At 18.9% G+C, this 22410-nt stretch overlaps 5 protein-coding genes across 5 annotated transcripts; 2 read left to right on the top strand and 3 right to left on the bottom strand.

The window, feature by feature from the left end:
* Positions 1-281: 281 nt before the first annotated feature.
* SF3B1 (splicing factor 3B subunit 1, putative) lies at positions 282-4124 on the bottom strand (the record flags this gene model as incomplete). The annotated part of the gene is made up of 1 exon (XM_028676347.1): positions 282-4124. One exon carries the CDS (start codon positions 4122-4124, stop codon positions 282-284), a length of 3843 nt encoding a protein of 1280 aa, XP_028532844.1.
* A 1643-nt stretch (positions 4125-5767) lies between these two features.
* On the top strand, positions 5768-7945 carry YVH1 (dual specificity protein phosphatase, putative; the record flags this gene model as incomplete). The annotated part of the gene is made up of 6 exons (XM_028676345.1): positions 5768-6913; positions 7049-7167; positions 7379-7454; positions 7547-7642; positions 7721-7798; positions 7898-7945. 6 exons carry the CDS (start codon positions 5768-5770, stop codon positions 7943-7945), a joined length of 1563 nt encoding a protein of 520 aa, XP_028532843.1.
* Positions 7946-8295: 350 nt separating this feature from the next.
* Positions 8296-9637, bottom strand: PRELSG_0826500 (conserved Plasmodium protein, unknown function; the record flags this gene model as incomplete). The annotated part of the gene is made up of 5 exons (XM_028676344.1): positions 8296-8360; positions 8455-8538; positions 8672-8804; positions 9031-9110; positions 9475-9637. 5 exons carry the CDS (start codon positions 9635-9637, stop codon positions 8296-8298), a joined length of 525 nt encoding a protein of 174 aa, XP_028532842.1.
* A 535-nt stretch (positions 9638-10172) lies between these two features.
* ARK2 (serine/threonine protein kinase, putative) lies at positions 10173-15737 on the bottom strand (the record flags this gene model as incomplete). Its single annotated transcript, XM_028676343.1, has 3 exons — positions 10173-10250; positions 10538-10621; positions 10695-15737. 3 exons carry the CDS (start codon positions 15735-15737, stop codon positions 10173-10175), a joined length of 5205 nt encoding a protein of 1734 aa, XP_028532841.1.
* A 2621-nt stretch (positions 15738-18358) lies between these two features.
* On the top strand, positions 18359-20875 carry PRELSG_0826300 (N2227-like protein, putative; the record flags this gene model as incomplete). The annotated part of the gene is made up of 2 exons (XM_028676342.1): positions 18359-18380; positions 18621-20875. 2 exons carry the CDS (start codon positions 18359-18361, stop codon positions 20873-20875), a joined length of 2277 nt encoding a protein of 758 aa, XP_028532840.1.
* Between the last annotated feature and the right edge of the window lie 1535 nt (positions 20876-22410).

Raw genomic sequence — 22410 nt, 5'->3', positions numbered from 1 at the left:
TACAAAAAAAAAAATTTTATTTTTCTGCAATGCTACATTTTTTGTAAATATTTTCTAAATTTAATGTTTTTATTTGAATGCCCTTTCATATATTTCCTTTCTATATTCCAAGTATTCACCACCTTAAATTCCTTGAAGGTTCCCCCTTTAATATGTTTCATATTATAATATCACAATTGTTTTCAATTGAAATACGTATTGTTCATATAGTTTTTATGATCATTATCATTTTCATTAAAAGAATATCTCATTTTATATATATAATGTATCTACCTAGCTATCTATAATGTGTATTTTAATTCATCTCTGGAGAAATTACTATCATTTAGTTTTTCGAATGGTGGATAAATAGGTACTAAACTATCTTGATGGCCTATGTAAACATTGTTATAAATTCTCCAATAAATTTCTCTAACTTTTCTTGATGGATGAAATAAACCTTGAATTAAATATTGAAAAATGATAGCAGGTCCTAATGCAACTCTAAAACCATCTATTGAATCAATAACTGCTTGAATAAGATGAGGTGACGTTTCAAAGATATTTGGCCATACGTAATTTAATAAATGTATTAATGCATCTTCCCTATTTAAACCAAAACAACCCAAAGCTAAATGTTTACATGCCCAAGTGGCTATTTGTCTGTGTACTAAATCTCTATCAATTAAAGCATGTTCTAGTAATGTTACAACTGAATACACGTAATCTTTTGCAATCTCTCCTATGTATTCAAACATAAAAGATAAAGCTTTTAATACTCCATTTTGAACATTAAGATCTTGTGTTCTATATTCGTTCATCAATGCTGCAAGTACAGAATAAGGTAAGCATGTATCTGCAACTATTGCTATTGCCACTGTAGTACAAACTCTTAATTGCCTTTCTTGAACTCTTAAATTGTTTAATAAAACAGTTAAAACTTCAAATGGTCCAATAGTGCGTGCTATATAACCAAATGTTTGAATTGTTGCTCTTCTAATTAATTTTTTATTGGATTTTAATAATTCAATTAAATCAAAACATATTCTATCCCATTCTTTGGGGGAAACTAAGTCACCTCCTTTATCCGCAATAATCCCAATTAAATCAATTACATTTTCCTGTACTTTTTCATGCCTATTTTTTAATATAGGAGTAATTCTTGGTAATAAGTCCTTTATTGGAGGTGTCATATTTTGGACACCTAAAACAACAACAATAGACTTAAGGGCTCTAATTATATTACCTAAAACTTCTGGATATTCTTCTCCTAAATATTCATATAAATATAAAGCTAAATGACCTAGCATTTGCTGTTCATCACAAATTTTTATTAGCATAGCAATTCTTGATATAAGATCCGCGCTTTGTTGTCTTATTTTAGGTAGGGGAGTGTTCAATCTCCATCGAATTATCCCAGCAATTTGCGGCAAGTATGGTTTCATTCTTAATTTTAGTTTATTAACTATAACATCAAATGCATTTAATAAAACATAGTAATCATCTGATACTTGTTCTTGAAAAGCATATAGAATTCCATCAATTAGTTGCTCTTCCAATTTTTGATCTATATCATCAACCCCTAAATTATTAATAATGTTTTGAATGGTTTGCATGACCATTTTTCTATACTGTTCAGATGGATCTTTTAAATCATCAACAATTCTAGAAATAACAACAGCACCACCAATTTTGTTGGCAATTTCAACAGTAGTTTCTACAATTAAAGTAAAATTTTTTTTATCATTACAATTTCTCATAACCCAAAATTTTTCAAAAAAGGGATTGACAATTTCTTGATTAATATAATCTTTTTCAATTCCTTCTGTTTGTATACATTGTTTAACACATTTTAAGACAATTTTTTTCATTTCTTCGTCTGGTGAATTAAATTCATTAATAAGAATTATCATAACTTCCCTAGTATAATAATTAGCATGATATGAATCCATTAGAGGTATAATCAAACCAATAGCTTTTAAAAATGCAGCAAGAACCTTTCCTCTATATTCAGTAATACCTTTCCATAAGGGTCTAAGCACTGAATCAAATGCTTCTATTCCATATGGGGCTGAAGCTTCAGCTAATGCAGCTAATGCTAAAGCAGTGATTGTTCTAACTTTTTGTTGTTCATCATGTAATCCATGAGCAATTATATTCACTAGTTGCTTTAAGTGTGGTAATACAGCACATCCCATTAATATAGCTATTTGTTGAACTATTTTAATCCCTGTATGCCTAGCTTCCCAGTTTTTTTTTGACTGACAAACTGCCTTTAAAAATAATATTAAGGATGGGATACCAAGAGCAGATGCAACAACAGCAAATGCCCTAGCTGTTGTGTTTCTGACATATTCATCAGGATGATCAATATCAGGCCTCATTATACCTATCATTGTAGCTAATCCTGCTGCCTTTGCTAAATTACTGATAATTTCTCTTCCTTCTACTCTTGCATAATAATCTTCATCTATTAATAAAGGCTCAATAACAACTAATATTTTGTGAACATATGGTCTTACTAAATCATCTAATTTAAATAATATTCTATCAATAACTTTTACTAATAAATGCCTCTCTTGGTCTTCTAATGTATTTTGCATCATTAATGGCAGTATTAAATTGAACAGAGTATTTGGTCCTAATTCTTTTGCTTTTTCTGTTATAGTTCTTAGAGCAGTTCTCCTTATAGAGGGAGTTCCATTTTTTATTTTTAATAAAAGTAACATAAATTTTCTTTCTTTTAATTCATCTTGAGATAAATCCTCTTCATTAACATTTTGAAATAATTTATTAAAATATATATAATCTTCATTTTTTAATTGAATATATTTTAATTCATTTAATAACTGAGGATTGTTTATTTCTAATTGCTTATTTTGCATAATATAATTTGCCTCTTCTTCTTTTAGGGTATTATTTGCTGTTGGAATATCATAAAATGGGGTATTAATAAAAGTACTTTGCATATTATATGGTGTTGCTAATAAATCATTTTCTTTATTTTCTTGAATTGCTAAATTATTTATATTTGTACTTAAACCATTTTCATTGAATAAAACACTATTATTATTTAATAACGGAGTATTACTTATATTTTTAAATAATGCTTTCAATTTATTTTTTCTTATAGTTTCATATTCTTCTGGTGGTTTTACAATTTCATATCCTTCTGATGGTAATAATTCATTTAAATCTTCATCGGTTAATGGTCTATTTCTTATATCCATTTCATTCTTTATTTTCATTTTAATAAATGTATCTGTTTGTAATGAGCTTATCCCAGGTGTTAAAGGGGTATACATATTAGTATTATTGGGTACATATGGCGTATTTATGATATTTATGTTATTATTAGTATCTAATGCTAATACTTTGGGAGTTTTTAAATCATTATTTACATTTTCTGAATTCCCGATTTTGTCCCACCTTGATATTTTTTTCTTTTTTATATTTCCTTCATTTAATATAAAAGGAGTATCAACCCATTTATTAGGGGCTGGGGTAGGTATATTTCCAAAATTTAAATTACTTTCTTCGTCTACATAATCCCATTTAGTTTTTACACTTTCTTTTTTATTACTTTCATTTATTTTATTTTTTTCTTCATTCTCATTCATTTTATTATTAATGTTTTTATTTTCACTGATTTCATTAGTTGTACTTTCATTATTATCCCATCTTAATTTTCTTTTCTTTGTTTCATTTGTGCTTGTTTTATTCATTATTTTACTTTTTCTTCCTTCATTATTTATTTCTAACATTATATCAGTATATGTTCTCTCACCAGGAGAAGGACTTTTTTCTGAAAACGGATCTATTCTTTCTGGGGATAATATATAATCATATTTTTTTTTCTGAAATTCATTCTCTCTTTTCTTTATTGTTTTATCTTTTACTAAACCTAAACTTACATCATTTATATCATTATTTAACAAATCATTTTCAATGATTTCATTTTTTAACTTACTTATATTTATATTACTCTTATTAGTATTATTTAATAAATTATCTGGATAGTCATCATTTAATGTAGTATCTATTTCTTTTACATATGTAATATCTCCTCCACTCAACTTTTCAACATTTTGATTTAAATTCTTATATAGATCCTTCCTGTCAAACTCATTTCTATTTGTTCCCATTATAAAGTTTGATATAAATAAAAAAAAAAAAAAAAAAAAAAATAAATAAATATATATATATATATTTATATTTTTAGGTATTTGTATATTTTACATTTATATGTTTATTCTTATATAATTTCATGCTATAATTTTATTTTATTTTTTTCTTTAAATAATATTTACTTTCAGCATTAAACAATTTTATATTTTTAATGCTTGTTAATTATTTTTAATATATATTTAGTTTATAAAAAAATATTTAATCTCAAATTATAGGACTGAAAAAAATACAAAATATCCAATAATTTAAAAAAAAGAAAAATTATTAAATAAAACAAAATTAAAAAATATAAATACACAAAAATATATGCTTTGAGAAAAAAAAAAAAAAGGAAAAAAAAAAAAAAATGAAAAAAGAGGAAATATTGATATAAATATATATCAATTAAAATATATATATATATATATATATACATAATATTTAATTAAATCTTCAAAAATAAAATACACGTTTATTTACATTTATGCATCATATTTTTACAAAAACTGACTGAAAAAAAAAAAAAAAAATAATAAAAATTCATTTTTTCTTCGTGTAATAAATACAATATTCTAAATATGTAATTAATTTTTATATCTTATATTCTTCATTATATTATCAAGTATCTAAAATTTTTTTTGTTTACTTATTTTAGTATATATTGAACTTAATAAGAAAAGAAAAAATATGAGAAATATTTTAAAATATAATTACTTTTTTATTTTTTTTATTTTTAATATTTTTAAATAATTTTTTAAAGTTACTTTCATACTTTTCTGTTATGGTCTTTTATTTATTTCATTATTAATTTTTATTAATAAATATGTTTTTTGTATTATTCTTATTAAAATGAAATATTAATATAATTACTTTTTAAATAATAAAAAGATATTTTATATAATATTTTGATAAATATATATATATATATATATGAATGATTTTCTCGTATAATATTAAATGTTTTTATATAATTTTTGAGAATATGATATTTTTTTTATTTATGAAAAAAATCCTTAAAGAAATAAAGTAGTTTATAAATTACCTTATTATTATTTTTATTATATAAATTAGAAATATAATTATTTTTATTGTATTAGAAATACTTGTATAAGATAATTTATACATGTTATTAATACATAATATATTTTTTTTTATATTTTTCGTATAATTAAATATATATATATATATATATATATATAATTACTTACCTGTACTACATAACATTGTTATTCAAGTTTTTTTGAGTTTTATTAGTATAGTTAAATATATAAATTAATTCACTTTGTAGTAAATAGGAAGTTATATTTTGTATGTAAAAATACTGTTATCTATTAAGTTATATTTATATACTTTATATATCATAAACAAATAGAAATTAAATAGATTTTTTTTTTTTTTATAATTGTTAGCAAACATTATTGATTGTTGATCATTTTAATATTGTAAATAAATAAAATAGAAGAATAAAGATAATACAATTATACTGAAATATTATTATTTGCATTAATTGAAACATTAAATATTACATATAATTGTGAATATACATTTTTTACTAATGTATCATTATATGCATATTATTTTAATAATATTATATATATATTTTAATTAAATTTAAATAACAATGATAGTCAAAGTTTTTGATAATATATTTATTGGTAATGTATATGATGCTATTGATATTTATCAATTAATTAATTTAAATATTGGGGGTGTTCTGACATGTTTTGGTTATAAAAGTATTGATTGGTGTTATCATGAAATTGATGATGAACATAAAATTTTTTATAAGGATAAATTTATAAATTGCAGAAATGAATTAAAAAGAAGTTGCCTTCTCCCCTTGGAAGAGGAAAATAATAAATTAAATGTTAATTTTGAAGAAAAAACAGGAGATATAAAAATAAATGATAATATTATAGAAAATGACAAAAACTTACATCAAACAGATGATTCTAATATATACTGTAGATCTTCACCACACTATGATTATATAATAGTCCCTAAAGAAATAATAAATCAAAAACACGATAATAATGCAATTAAAGATTATGTAAAAGCAATGCTTGATTTAAACTGTAATTCTTTTATAGATTATATAAATTATCCAAGAAGTGAAATAATAAATCCTAAAAATAATTCTGAAGATTGTTTAAATAAGAAAAATGAATATGAAAATGAGAGTGAGGTAATGAAAGAAGGTGAAATATATAAAGATAAATTGAAAATATGTAAAAGTAGCGATGAAGAAAATATATTAGCAAATAAAAATAACACAGATAATATATCAAAAGTTGTAGATATTTTAAAAGGAAAAAATGACAAAACTAATTCTTTAATCGGAAATGTGAGTAGTGATGATTTAAAAAATAAAATAATAGATTCAAAATCAGAAGGTAATATACAAAATGTTTGTGAATTAAATAAATGTTTAAGACAAAACAACAAAATTTCTTTAAATAATATATATAAAATGAAACATTTATATTTAAATATACTTGATACATTTGATGAAAATATACTTGACCATATAAGTAAAGCTCATTCATTTATTGATAGTGTAATTGAACAAAAAAAAAATGTTTTAGTTCATTGCATGGCTGGAATCTCTCGTTGTTCTTCTATTATTTTGTCATATGTTTCTAAAAAGAATAAGAAAGGGATTAGTAAAAATCTATCATTATTAAAAAATAAATATCCATTTGCACAACCGAATGAAAATTTTTATCGTCAACTGCTTCTTTATGAAAAAATGAATTATACTTTAGATGTAACAAAAATAAAAAAATAAAAATGTTATTTTATATTTTTATTTTTTTATTTTATTTTATTTTATTTTTTTTTTACTTTTACTCCTTATTTTTATAAAATATATTATTATTTTATGATGTATTTTAAATTGAAGGGATGTACTGAATATCATAGTGCATATAAAAAGATAAAATATAATAAACAATTTCTTGAGGAGTTAAAATTTTTTAATTTAAAAAATGAAAAAGATCCAACATACAAATTTCAATGCAAGTATGCTTCTGAAATATAGAATTATCATATATATATATATATATATATATATATATATATATAATTTTTATCGTTTCTCATTTTTATTATTGAAAATTTTGTTATTTCAAGGAAACTTCATAAAATTTTCATTTATAATTTTTTAATATATTTATATATAAAAACTATACTTATATGTTATTTTATTTTACTTTGTTTTATTTTTTATTAGATTTTGTAGATATACACTTTTTAATGATAATGACATTATTAAGCATGATTTAGATAAATATAAAATAAAGAAAAATGTTAAATAAGATAAATTAATATTAATAAAAAAAAAAAATTAGAAAATCAAAATTATATATTCTTTTATTTTTCTCTTTCTACTTTTATTTAGTATGGTAATTCATGCACTAATATTTTTATCGAAAAAAAAGAATGGCTATTGACAGAAAACAGAATGAAAGGAGTACTATATTGCCCAAATGCTAATGTTATATTTTTTATAAAAAATATTTTTATCATTATAACATATACACATAAGTATATATTTTTATTTTATTTTATTTAGTGTAATATAAAATTAGGTAAATGGTCATGGACTGGAATATGTTGCTCATGTGGTTATTTGCAAATTCCTGCTTTTATGGTAATTTTTTTTTTTTTTTTCTTATTTGAATATACAAATAAATAAAAATTAAAAAATAAATATATATATATATTTATTTATATAACTTTTATTTTGTAGATAAATATATCAAATGTTGATCGTATGAATATTAATAAGGAAAACTAGAAATTGTCTTAAAATTAAATAACGAACAAAAAAATAATATTATATATATATATATTTTTTTTTTTTTTTATAAAAAATATATTTATATGTGCGTTTTAATTTTAATTTATTTTTTTTTACTTGAAATATAAATTTTAAATTTGTATAAAATATAAATTCCCTCATACCCCTTCAAAAATATAAAAAAAATAAGAAAAAAAAAGTACACAAATATACTAATTTTTAAATACCTAAAATATATTATCACATATTATAAATCTGTAATGAAAATAATTTATTTCTTTAAATTAACTTCATAAAAATAGTAAAACAATAATGTTTTTTTTTTTTCTTTCTTTTCTTTTTTATTCTTATAGTTCCTCATTTTTTTCTATTTTTCTCTCAGGAATATCTATTATAGGAGAATTTCTCCCTTCTTTAATAAAAAAAAAAAAACATAGATATGTAAAAATAATTACTTAAAATTTTTTTTTATAAATTTTAATCCCCTAAAATTTTCTTAGGTTTACCTGGAAATCTTTTATCAAAACCAACTTCGATAAAATCTATTTCTTTTTGAATTAAAAAATAAGTTGCTAAATCTTCAGTAATAGCTAAAAAATATTGGAAAATAAAAAAAAAAAGTAGCTGATACTTTTTGAAAAAAGAAAAGACAAATATGGAATATATATGAAACATAAGAAAAATAAAGTAAAATAAAATAATAATATTTAATAATCTCTTAACCTTTATTTTCGTAATAGCAAGTAAAAATCCCCTTTCCTGTTTTTTTAAGTTGAACATGAAGCATTGCATTTTGTAGTAATGTCATGTATTTCTCTCCTAATTTCATAAATTCAAGATGATTCAAATATTTTTTCTAAAAAAAACAAATAGCAGTTTCAAAATGTATAATAAATGTTATTGCATATAATTAAAAAAGAAATCAAAAATTTTAAAATACGTTTAAAAAAAAATTTTATTTTCAATTTCATATAAATTATTTCATTATAGCATAATATATATTTTGTCTTCTCTTATCTATATATAAATATATATTTATTTATTTAATTAATTAAAGGTAATAGATATAAATATAAACTTACATATTCATTATCAATTCTAACATAAACATATATCTGAGTTATATAGCTATAAGTGTCTTTATAAGCTATTTCTTCAATATCTGTTTAAAGTAAAGAAATTTCTTTATATGCTCACTAATTTTTATTATATATATAATTAACCTTATTTTTATTTTATTTTTTATTCTTATATATATTAATATATTTTATCAAATGTTCAGTGCTATTTCATGTATAGATATTAAAATATAAATATTTCTATTCAAGAAAAAATCTATAAATATAATCTTTTTTAATATTTTGAAATTACTTTAAAATGATATAATACATTTAATTAATCTTTAACTTATATATATATATATATATATATATATATATATATATATATATATATATATATATATATATTTTTAATATACATATATAAATTAGTGTCTAGTTTTAAGAAAAAATAAAATAGTTTACTTTCAATATCATCCTCTAAACCGCTTAAATCTAGCTCTTCTATATCTTTTTCGAAATCTCGATGTTCTAAATTAGTTGATTCAGTTTTATTTATATTTTCATTAAATGTTAATTTTATTCCTTCTATTATTATTAATAAAATATATAAATAATATATTCTCATTTTAATGATATGTGTTAGTATTAAGAATAAAATAATGTGTATACATATATATATATAAATATATTAAAAGTTAGTTTTCAATTTATTATTTGATTCACAAAAAAAAAAAAAAAAAAAAAAAAAATTAAAACATAATAAAGGATAACTTAAAAACTATAAATAGTACATATTATTACACATAAAAAAAACAAAAAAAAAAATTTCACTTTATTTTCTTAAAAATGTGTATGTACAAAAAAAAATTTAATATCAAAAACGTTGTTATTAAAAAGAAAAAAAAAAAATATATAATTAAAAGAATAATATAGAAAAAAAAAAATGAACAAAAGAATAAAGAATTAAAAAAAAAAATTATTCATTAATTAAAAAGAATAGTGAAAAAATGGCATATAAGTTTTTTATTTTATTGTTTTCTTAACATATTTTAAATCCTTTACAAATAAAACACAATATATTTTTTTATAATAGAAAAGTATTTCCCTATATTTTATACTATATATATTATTAAAAATAAAACTTTTAAAACATTTCAATCTTATAAAAATTGTTTTATCCAGGGATGTGACTTCACTTCTTCAGCACAAATCCTTTCTTCAGCAGTTCTACTGCATAACTAATTAGAAAAAAAAAAAATAATAAAAAATAATAAAATGTATTATTAAAATAATAAATAATATTTGAAATAAAAGAAAGATTAATAATTCAAAAGGCATCTATCGCATACATATTATATACATACAATATATAAAAATAAAAAATGAAGAAATATTCATAGCAATTTCAATATCACAATATATTTTATCCTATTATTTTATATATACATATATATATATGTGTATGCTTTTTTTTTTTTTTTTTTTTTTTTTTTTTTTTTTTTTTTAAAATTTTTTTTTTGTTTACTTTTAAAATTAGTTCTTGAGCCGTCAAAGAAACTGTTTTAGGAAAATGAAAATTTAGTTCTTTAATTTGATTAAATATTCTCTCCTATATCAAACAGAAAAAAATAAAAAAAGAGAAATAAATTGAAAAAAAATATTTTTTTTTTTTTTTTATTTACTTGAGTATCATCAGTAAAAGGAGGAAAACCTACTAACAATTCAAAAATAACTATACCTAGACACCAAAGATCCACATTACAGTCATAAGGCATTTGGTTAATAATTTCAGGTGGCATATAATCGACAGTACCGCAAAAGGTACTTCTTTTTTGTCTTTTATTTTTTAATTGACAAGAGAATCCAAAATCAGCTAATTTAATAATTCCATATTTGTATATTTTATTATCTGAATATTCATCAGAATAATGAATTAATATATTGTCAGGCTTTAAGTCACGATGAATTATGTTGAAATTATGTAAATATGATAAAGCATCAGCAATTTGATAAACATATAATGCTACTTGTTCTTCTTTCAATGGTTGTGATTTTAATTTCATTTTATTTCTTATAGAACCACCATTTGCTAATTCTAAAATTAAAAATAAACGAGTTTTGTCTTCAAAATATGCAATTAACTGCAAAATATTTATATGTTTTAAACTAGCTTGAATAATTATTTCTTTTAAAACTTGTCTTTCTATATTTAGAGTTAAAATAGTATCTTTTGCCATTACTTTTAATGCTACTTTTTCATTTTCTTTTTTTATTATAGCTTTAAAAACTAATCCTGTTCTTCCATTTCCTATGGGATGTTTATCTACTATAAAATCACCTTGCTCATAAATTTTTTCATTTTGTTTTAAGTTAAATGCAGACAATGGTTGTAACATTAAATTTTCTTCCTCATTTATTGCATCATTTATTTTTTTTTTTTGCCTTTCTACTTCTTCCTCTTTTTTTTTTTTTTCTTTAGCTAGCCATTCAAAATATGAAATTTCTTTTTTTTCATTATTAGATGAACTATTCGAATATTTTTTTTCGGAATTGTCTCTTTTTATTTTTTCTAAGGATTTGTTAGTATTGTCACAACTATTGCTCTGTTTTTTCAGTACAATATTTTTATTAATTTTCTCCTTTTTATTTATATACTCTACTTGTTTTCCATTTTTTATAAATATATTTTTATTATTATTATTTTCTTTTTGAGTACTTGGAGGTATTGAATTACTCTTTAATTTGTATTTTTTACTGCTTTTATATTTTTCCATTTCCTCATTTATAATATCTTTAAAATTGTTTTTGTTAATACATTTATTATTATTGTAATCATATATATTTTTTTTTCTTGCTTCAATATAATTTCCTTTTTCTCTATTAATTATATTTAACCTTTTTATGTGCGATTCTTTCTTATTATAAATGTTTGCTTTATATTTGTTTCTTATAACATTATTGTTATTATTACTAGTAGTAATAGTAGTAGAAATAATGTGTTTGCTTTTATTAAATTCAGTATTATAAGATATATTTGTATTATTTTTATTAATCATATTATTATTATTATTTTTGTTGACTTTTTTTTTATTCTTATATATATCTATATTATTACTTAATTTTACATTAGTTGAACTTGTTATATTCCATCTATTTATATTTTTAATATTTGTGCCATTTCTTCTTTTTAAGTTTATATTACCTTTCAAACTCTTACTAGAATTATCACTAATACTATTATTACTTATTTTTTCACTTTCAGTAACTTTTTTCTTAATTAAATTATTTTCCAATTTTTTGTTAATATTAATATCTACATGTTTTTCATTTTTCACTTCTCCGTTATTTAAAATATCTTTATTTTTTACTTCTTCATTATATATTTTATTATCATTTAAATTTTCATTTTTTATTTCTTCATTAATTATTTTATTATCATTTAAATTTTCATTTTTTATTTCTTCATTAATTATTTTATTATCATTTAAATTTTCATTCTTTATTTCTTCATTAATTATTTTATTATCATTTAAATTTTTATTTTTTATTTCTTCGCTAGTTTTATCGATGTTTTTTATACTTTGATTTTTCAATTTTACTATTTTGTCATTATTTCCACAATTATTTAATTTTTTTTGTTCTTTTTCATTCGATGCAAAATAAACACTTTTATTTTTTTCTAAGTGAAAATTGTTTAAGTTTTGTTTATTGTAAATTCCTATATCTTTATTCACATTTAAATTTTTAGGATAATTCTTATTGTTCATATTTTTATAATTTGCATATTTATTATTTTCTAATACATTATTTACATTTGATAAACTGCTAGTAATATTATTTATATCATTTACTTTTTTATTAAACTTATGTATAAAAGAACTAGAATTATTATTTTTCTTGGCTCTACTGCTAGAATACACATATTTATCATTTTTATTATTGCTAAATTTGCTGCTACTGGTTTTATATGAACATGTATTCGATATAGTACAGCTATTAATTTTATTATTTGATAAAATTTTTGATTTATTATTTGCCTTAAAATTTTTCTTTATAGTCTTCAATTCACTATTGATCTTTTTATTAAGAACTAAATTGGTATTAGAACAAATAATTGAAGAAGAATTTTTGCATTTATCAACTATAAGTTTTTTTTTATCATTTCTATCATCAAAATTGTTTTTATCATAATTTGCATTAGAATTTTGCTTGTTTCTTATAATTACTCCTTTTTTTAATAACCCTTCTTCATTTTCAATATTTGCATTGTTACTATTTTTCTCAACTTTTAAAAATTTTATGTTTCTACTTTCTATTGTTGTTAGCTCCTTATTAGAACAAATATCAATAACTTGTATATCTTTATTCATATTTTCACTTTTTAATAAATTTAAATCTTCTTTTAGTTTTTTCTTATATTTATGTTGTATTTCATTAAATAGATTAATATTCCTATAATTTTTTTTCTCTTTGGAAATATTTTCTGTGTTAGTGCTACAATTAATATTTTCCTCTTTTGGAATCATTTTACTTAACTTATTTTTATCCTCATTTCTGTTAAAATTAATTTTATTATATATACAACTTTTATATTCATTATTACTGTTACATATATCATTACTCCTATTAAAATTTTTAATAGTACCCATGGAAATGCATTTATTAGATTCTTCATTATTCAAATTAAAATGAGAGCTATCATTATCTTTTTCATTTATAGAATTACCATAATAAATTCCAGAATATTGTTTGAAATTATTATTTGTATTTCCATCTATTTCTTTATTATTTATTCTATTATTTCTATAATTTAAATCATTCATGCTGATACATCCTTTATCTTTATTTATATTCATAATTCCTTTGCTATATTTTTTATTTGTGTTATATGAATTTTCAATATATATGGAGGTATTTTCATTTTCTTGTTTCATGCAATTAATAAGTGTACCCTTATTATAATTTATCCCTTCAAATTTATTTTGTTCGGTCAAATTATTAGAATTAGAAATGTCTAAAATATTAACAGAAACTTTTTCACTAGTTTTTTTTTCATCGACTATTGGATTTCCATTACAAGAATTGTAAGAATCTATAATAAATTTCTCTTTTGATTTTATATGATTATTTACGTTATTATTATCATTTAAACCATGTATAGAATCTTTTTTATTTTGATCAATGATATTATTAATGTAATGACTTTTTTGAGAATTATCATTATCTTCTACTGAATTGCTAAAATTGCAATTAGAATAATTTATTTCTTTGTTTCCATTTTTTTTTTTCAAAATTTCATTATCACCTCCAGCTACTTCTAGATCTTGGATATAACCCTTTCTTCTGTGAGAGTCATTTTTATTGTTGATATTTAATGTAGAACATATTGAATCATTTATTGTATTTTCAGAAAATTTATCAACAATTAATTCATTTGATTTTTTAAATCTATTTTTATTCTCTAGGTAATAATCATGTACTATATTTTTACTTTCATTCATATTAATTTTTTCTTTAAAATTCCATTTTTCTTCATTTATAAAATTTTTATTTAGTTCTATGTTTTCTTCATTTTTTTCATGAATGTTAAGAGGAAGAAAATTGTTTTCGTTATTATTGTTCTCTTTACTACTACATTCGTTATTAATGTTTTCATTATTATTGTTTTCTTTATTTTTATTTTCAATGCATTTCCCATCATCATAATCATATACATTTTTAATATATTTAAGATTATTACTTTTTATATTATTATAACTTTGCACAGTATTATCAGTATATTTTGTCTCTGTTTTTTTACTTTTATTTTTATTACAAGTTTTATTGTTACCCTGACGCTTTATATTTGATATAATATTATTTGATTCAGCATTTTCCTCATTTTTTTTATCATTAGATAAAGATCTATTTGATAAACTAAATATTTCTTTGCTTAATTCTCCTATTTTAACTTTATCTAAATTATTTTGTAGTGCTCCCATTTTTTCAAGAAAATCATTATTATTATTTTTTATATTTTTATTATTAGTAAATTTGCTCATTTCACTAGAATTTAAAAATATATTAGGATTTTTACATATACTAGGATTAATATAATCATATTTTTTAATTTTATTATTATGAATATTTGTTTTGCTACTTAATTTTTCTTCTACATCCATTTTTCTCTTACGATTTAAATCGAAATAATTATTAGTTTCTTTTAAATTCAAATCATTTTTATAAGTAATATGATCACATGAGAGCATTATATTCGTATTTCCTGAAACACAATAATGTTTTTCTGTATTTTCATTTTTATTATATAAAAGATGTTCGTTATTATTATCAGAATAATTAACTTTACTGGATTGTGAATTATCATTTAATATTTTGCTCTTATTTTTCATAACCATATTATATTTTGCATTTTTCTCTCCTGAACTATTTTTAACATTACTTTCATTTTTTGAAAAATCATTTAATATTTTGTTTTGTGTTAAATTAATCATTTTATTACTTAATGAATTTTTATTATATTCTACATTTATATTTCCTCTTATTATATTTATATTATTTGAATTATATAATTTATTTTTCTTTTCATTATTTGATATTGTCTCATTTTGGTGTAATCTTGCATTTCTATTAATTTTAATATCCTCAATAATATAATTCTTAATTTTATTTTTTTGTGTATCTTCTATTTTTTCATAATTTGTAATTTTTACATTTTTTTTATCCATAATTATTCAATTTAAAATATTTTTTAATTATATAATAAGAAAAATATTTTCCTTTAACTTATTATTAAATCATACATATTTTTAAATTAGGTTATACATACATGTATATATATATATATATATATATATATATATATATATAAACAATATAAATATATTTAAATTTATGTAACATACAAAGTATTATATATACATCTAAATATCTACTTTTTTTTTCAGCTTTTATTAAATATCTAATCTTTATTTTATTTTAATTATAAGTTATTTTTCGTTGAATAAATAAAATTTATCTTTATAATTATATTATTTAAATTTCCTTTTTAAAAGCTTGATGTTTAAAAAATTCAAATAACTTATATAAAATTTATTAATTATAAGATGTTACAATTTCTCTTATTTATCTATTTTTATATTTTATAAGCATTTTTCCATTTACTTTTTTTTTTTTTTTTTTGCACATACTAATAATTTCATTTTTTTTTTTTTTTTGTGTGTGTATGTCTAAATTTAAAAAAAAAAAAAAATTATTTTTTATAAAATATTCTATTTTGATTTATTTATATATATGTAAAATCATATAATGAAAAAAAAACTCAGGTAGGAAACATATCAAAAAATTAAAAGAATTAGTGTAAATATTTAAAAAATTAACAAAAATTATATATATCCACATATATTTTATATTTCAAAGTATTTCTTAAAAATATATATATATATATATTCAGAGGAAATAATTTGTATTTTTAAAAAAAATTAATTTAAAAAAGAAATATATATATTACTTTTTTATTTTTTAAATAAATATATAAAAAAATATTTTAAGCAATCTACAAATATATATACAGGTCTGATGTTTATGAGGATATGATATTAAATAAAAATTTTGAATAAAACTGTTAATTTTTTTCGTATTAAAAAAATATGTATAATTATTTAATGATATTTATATATATTTTTTAGATTTATAATCAAAAATATAAATATATATTAAAAAAGTTCAATTATTAGTTTATAGAAATCCTAAAATTAATATATTAGTGTTTAACCAGAAAAAAAAAAAAAAAAGAAAAAAAATTAAAATAAAATAATATATAAATAAATAGTATATGTATATATACAGTAACAAATAATATATCTCCTGGTAACTGTTTTTTATGAAAGAATATCTGAAAAATGAAAATTAAAAAAAAGAAAAATGTGGTAAGAGCGAATATTTTTCATTTTATATGTGTATTATCTTGTAAGGAAAAATAAATTTAGTCTAATAAAAAGAAAATAAAATTTTCTAAAATATCAAAATAGAAAGGTCATTTATCGCCAAAACGGTTTCATTGTTCCAATTTTTTTTTTTTTTTTTGACAAATTATTAAAAAAAAAAAAAAATAGAAATAAAAAAGAAATAAATTTATATAAAATAAAAAATATTACTAGAGAAAAAATAAAAATTGATGTATTCTTTCAAAAGAAAAATAAAATTATTAAAAAAAAAGATATAAAATTTCATCTACTCCTGATATAGGTATACTTTTTATTTTATTTATATTTTTTTTTCAACATATAAAATGAGTAAATTAAAATATTATATTTATAAAATGTTTCATTTTTCAAGAATTATATTTGTATAACAAAAAAGGAGTGAAGTATTTTCACAAAATTTTCATTTTATTATGGAAATTTATATTTTTATTTTTTAGTTTTTCTTCAGTTTATTGTTATGAATATTTTAAATATATTAATATTATCTAGATAGATTTTACATAAAATTATATTATCTTTACATATTCTTTTAATTGTATTAGTCTTTTTATTTCAGGAATATGTATATATTTTTTTATACATTTTATACTGTTTTATTTATTTCTGTTTTCTATTCAACATAAAAAAGAAAAAAAAAACATGTTAATACCTATAAATAATATAAGCAGATAGACTAATAATATGACATTTACTTATTACAATTATAATTCATAACTTTTGTGTATACTTGGAAAGTAAAAACAAAAAAAAGAAAAAATATATTCTAATATATTTTTCAACCATTATATAGTATTATGTCTAAATGCTTATTAATTTCTTTTAATTTTGTTATATGATGTTTTTTATTAGTAAAAATAATTTCATTTTATTTTTTTTTAATAAAGTGCATTTGGGATATGAATTATAAAAATAATTATAACTATTAACCATTTCAAATTAAAAAAAAAAAATTAAATAAGTACTATACAAATATTTTATAGTATATACAAATATATATATTTATATACTTTTTAAATTTTATATTTGAAGAAAAAAAAATAAAATAAAATAAAATAAAATAAAATAATTGTAGTTATTTTTTATATTTTTTTGTTATTCTTCATATATTAGAAGAAAAAGGATAATTTTTTTAAAGTAATATGTTTTTTATATTTAATATATATATATATATATATATATATATATATATATATATATATATATATATATTTATCTTAATAGTTAATTATTTTTAAAAAGATTATAATTTATTTTCGAAATAATAAAATTTTGTTTATTTTATTTTATTTTATTTTATTTTTTTTTTTTTTGTTAGATAATTTTCTATTATATAAAAAAATACATACGAGAACGAGTCAAAAAACATGGGAACAAAATATTATCAAGGTAAAAACAAATATATAAAAATTTGTGAAAATTAATTGTGAAATTTAAAAATTTATAATGTATTTTTTAATAAATTGAAAAAATATATAAAACCTTAATTTAATTCTTTATTAATTTATTTATTATTTCGTTTTTATAATATTTTATTCATTATAAACATTATATTCTTATGTTCATATTTGTCTATTTATGAATAAACATAAGCATATTCTATTATTTTTTCTTTTTGTTATGTTTTAGAAAATTATTTAAAAAAAAAGTCTAAAAAAAAAAAGAAAAAAAAGATATATAATAATAAAAATACTTTAAATAATGAAGACGATTATAAAAATGGTAAAATAGTTAGTAATAGTAATAAAATTGAAAATATAAATGCTAATAAAAGTAAAACAAATGATAATTTAATACATAAGGATATTAATAATATAAATAATGATTTATCAGAAAATGATAAATGTAATATGAAAAACATTTCCATTTTGAATATCGATAAGAATGACGATACTTTTTCTGTAAATAAAATATCTAACAATGAAGAGAAAAAACATCATTGCAATAATAATTCTTGTAAGGAATATCTTTGTGATGAATATAATGATATTGAATTATTAAATTACGAAGAAGAAAAACATTTTTGCAATGTATGTTTTTCTTTTTTATATTATAAAAAATATTGTTTTTATGAATTACTAAGAATATATAAGAGCTTTTGTTTTTTAAGCGATGAAGAAAAAAGTTTGTTGACTGAATCCATTTATTGTAAATTGTATAAAATGTATTTATCTGTTTTGAATAATTATTATTTTATACTAAATATATTATTACCTCAAATATCAACAAATATTATAATTCATTTATTAACTTTTACATTTCACAAAGATGACAATGATACAACGGAGGAATATATAGTGAATGAAATTATTGATAATTTAACAGTTGAAGAAAAAGAAAAAGTCGATAAAATTTATAACTATCATAATTTTGATGCTAGACTTTTATGTAAAGATGATGCAACAATTATTTTAAATGAAATAAAATCAAAATTACCATATAATGAAAATGATAAGCATATATTTGAAATGCTTGATTTAAAAGATGAAAAGAGTATTTCATATAACAGTGAAAGTGATAATCATATGAATGATCAGCATTTAACTGAAAATCAAAATCATGACAGTAAAAATTATGTATGCAATGAAAATAATTTTATCATAAATGATGAAAAACATAGCAACATTATAAAAAATGATTATAATGGTAACTTAAAAAAAGAAATTAATAGTGATGAAAAAAAGAAAAATGATGGTGGCATTTGTAACGAGGATAAAGCAAGTGCAGCGAAAGAAGAGTTAAATGATTGTTCTCATAATAATTTAAATAATGAAAGTAAAAAATTTTGTGAAGAAAATAAAAAAGTTGAAAAAAGTAAAAATAACATAAATTCTTCTGTTACAGCAAAAAATGAATCAGATGATAATAATACTTCAAATTTTTCATATACATCTAATAAAGATTCAAATGAAATGCTTAATGAAATTCCGAATAAAAATTTTAGAGAAATATCTAAAGAAAAAAATGATCATTTGAAAGTAGAAGAAACAAGTAATATGAATAATTCAGTTAACGAAGATTATTCAAAATATGAGCACATTCCACCTGGATTAAGAATAACAAATGCATACACTCCATCATTGGATGATTACAGCTTAATCCAAAATATGAGCAAAGTGAGAAGTACACTGAGACAATTTGTTCGTGACTGGTCGTATGAAGGAAAAAATGAAAGAGAAAATGCATATGGTCCTATCTTAAGAAGTTTAGATAAGTATTTACCTATAACAGATAAATATGTTCCAAAAATTTTATGTCCTGGATCAGGGCTAGGTAGATTACCATATGAAGTGGCAAAAAAAGGATATAGAAGCCAAGGAAATGAATTTTCTTATTTTATGTTATTAGCATCTAATTATATTTTAAATTATTATAATGAAAGAAATTCTTTAAATATTCAACCATACTGTTTAAGTACATCAAACAGAAAAAGTAGAGATGATCATTTGAAAATTATACAGTTACCAGATGTAAATACTTATAATAAAGTTGTATTAAATACTGAATTTTCAATGTGCGCAGGTGAATTAATTGAGGTATATTATAATGAAAAAGAACAATTTGATGGAGTTTTAACATGTTTTTTTTTGGATACAGCTAAAAATATTTTTATGTATATTCGTACTTTCGCTAATATTTTAAAACCTAATTCTTTATGGTCTAATGTTGGTCCACTATTATATCATTACGCGGAAATGCCAAATGAAATGTCTATAGAATTATCATGGGATGAGATTAAGTTGATTATTTCTAAATGGTTTTCCTTTTTAGAAATAAAATGGATAGATAATTATTACACAACCAATTTTGATTCAATGATGCAAGTGCAATATCATTGCATTTTTTTTAGTGCTTTGAGGAACAATGTACCTGTAGATGATTGACCTTATGAAAAATAATAACTAAAAATATGTAAAACTTAAAGTTAAAATTATGCAATTTAGTTCTTTGTTATACATTTATATACATAATATACAAACAGAAGTATATTTTTAATTAATATCTAATATTACTACAAATATGTAATAATTTCGATAAAAAAATTTTTTTCTCATTATTTTTTTATATGCTACATTTTATAACATTATAATTTATACATTTTCTTAATTTTCATATTTTATTTTTAATTCGATAATAATTTACTTTTTTATTCGTTATTTATTTATTTTATTATTTTTTGTTTCATGATTCATGCACTAAAAAATCCAAAAAAAAAAAAAAAAAATATATACATGAATCATATTTAATAATGAAATAAATTCATTATTTTTTCATGTCTTTTATTTTTTTATTGTCTATAAGAGTCAGACTTTATTTAAATTGATATATATATTAAATGCTTTTATATATGACTTTTTTTTTTTTTCTTTTATGTAAAGTATTATGAAATACATATATGTATATAATATATATTTATATATATATGTATACAATTTTTTAGTCAATTTATTTTTATATATGTTACATAACTATTAAAAAAATTAATAATTTTGTATATTTTTATTCACATTTTGTAATTTAATGAAGAAAAAATGCATTTATTCTACTTTATTGTAAATAAATTTATATCAAATTCAGATAAACTAAAGATTTTTGAAATCGTAGCTTAATACAAATTTCGTAATTTAATAATAACCTTAACATACCTTTTCCTTTTTATCTTCAGGAAATTGCGTGAATAATTATTTATAAAGAAATAAATTAGGAAAGAATACTTCTATATTAATAAAAATTACAAAAAAAATTATTAATATAAAAACCAAAATACCTTTGGGCATTTTACTGTTTATAAAAATATAAATAATACAATTTTTTTAAGAACTACTTTTTTGATAAGAGAAAAAAAAATTTTTTATTCGTATATATATGTAATCATTAACAGTAAACTATTTCAATCAGATTGTGATGCATGAAAAAAAATCTTCATGATATTTTTCAGATGAGCTGGGTTAGCTTTTTCATCATTTTGAAATAGTTCTGAATAATAATACATATTTACATGTTGTATTCGTTTTAATGTTTTTTATTAATATGTAATTATTTTGAATATTAAAAAAAAATACATATTTTTTTTATATCAGTATTTCATATGAATGTTGGATAATATATTAAAAAAAAAATTATTACTTTTAAAAAATAATATAATGAATAAATAAAAAATAAGTAAAAATATATTTAATAAAAAATATAAAAAAAACATTAAAATATATTAAAAAAAAAAGTAATAATAAAAAAAAAATAAAAATAAAAAAAAAAAAAAAAATAATAATAATAAAATAAAAAAAAAAAAATATACTATTGTAAAAAGTATAAAAATAAAGAAGTAAAAAATAGCATGCAAAAAAAAAAAAAAAAATATACTATTGTAAAAAGTATAAAAATAAAGAAGTAAAAAATAACATGCAAAAAAAAAAAAAAA

The sequence above is a fragment of the Plasmodium relictum genome, assembly GCF_900005765.1.
Source record: "Plasmodium relictum strain SGS1 genome assembly, chromosome: 8".
NCBI classification, from domain to species: domain Eukaryota; phylum Apicomplexa; class Aconoidasida; order Haemosporida; family Plasmodiidae; genus Plasmodium; species Plasmodium relictum.
The sequence above is the reverse complement of the archived record's forward strand: the minus strand, read 5'-3'. Positions and strand labels throughout refer to the sequence as shown.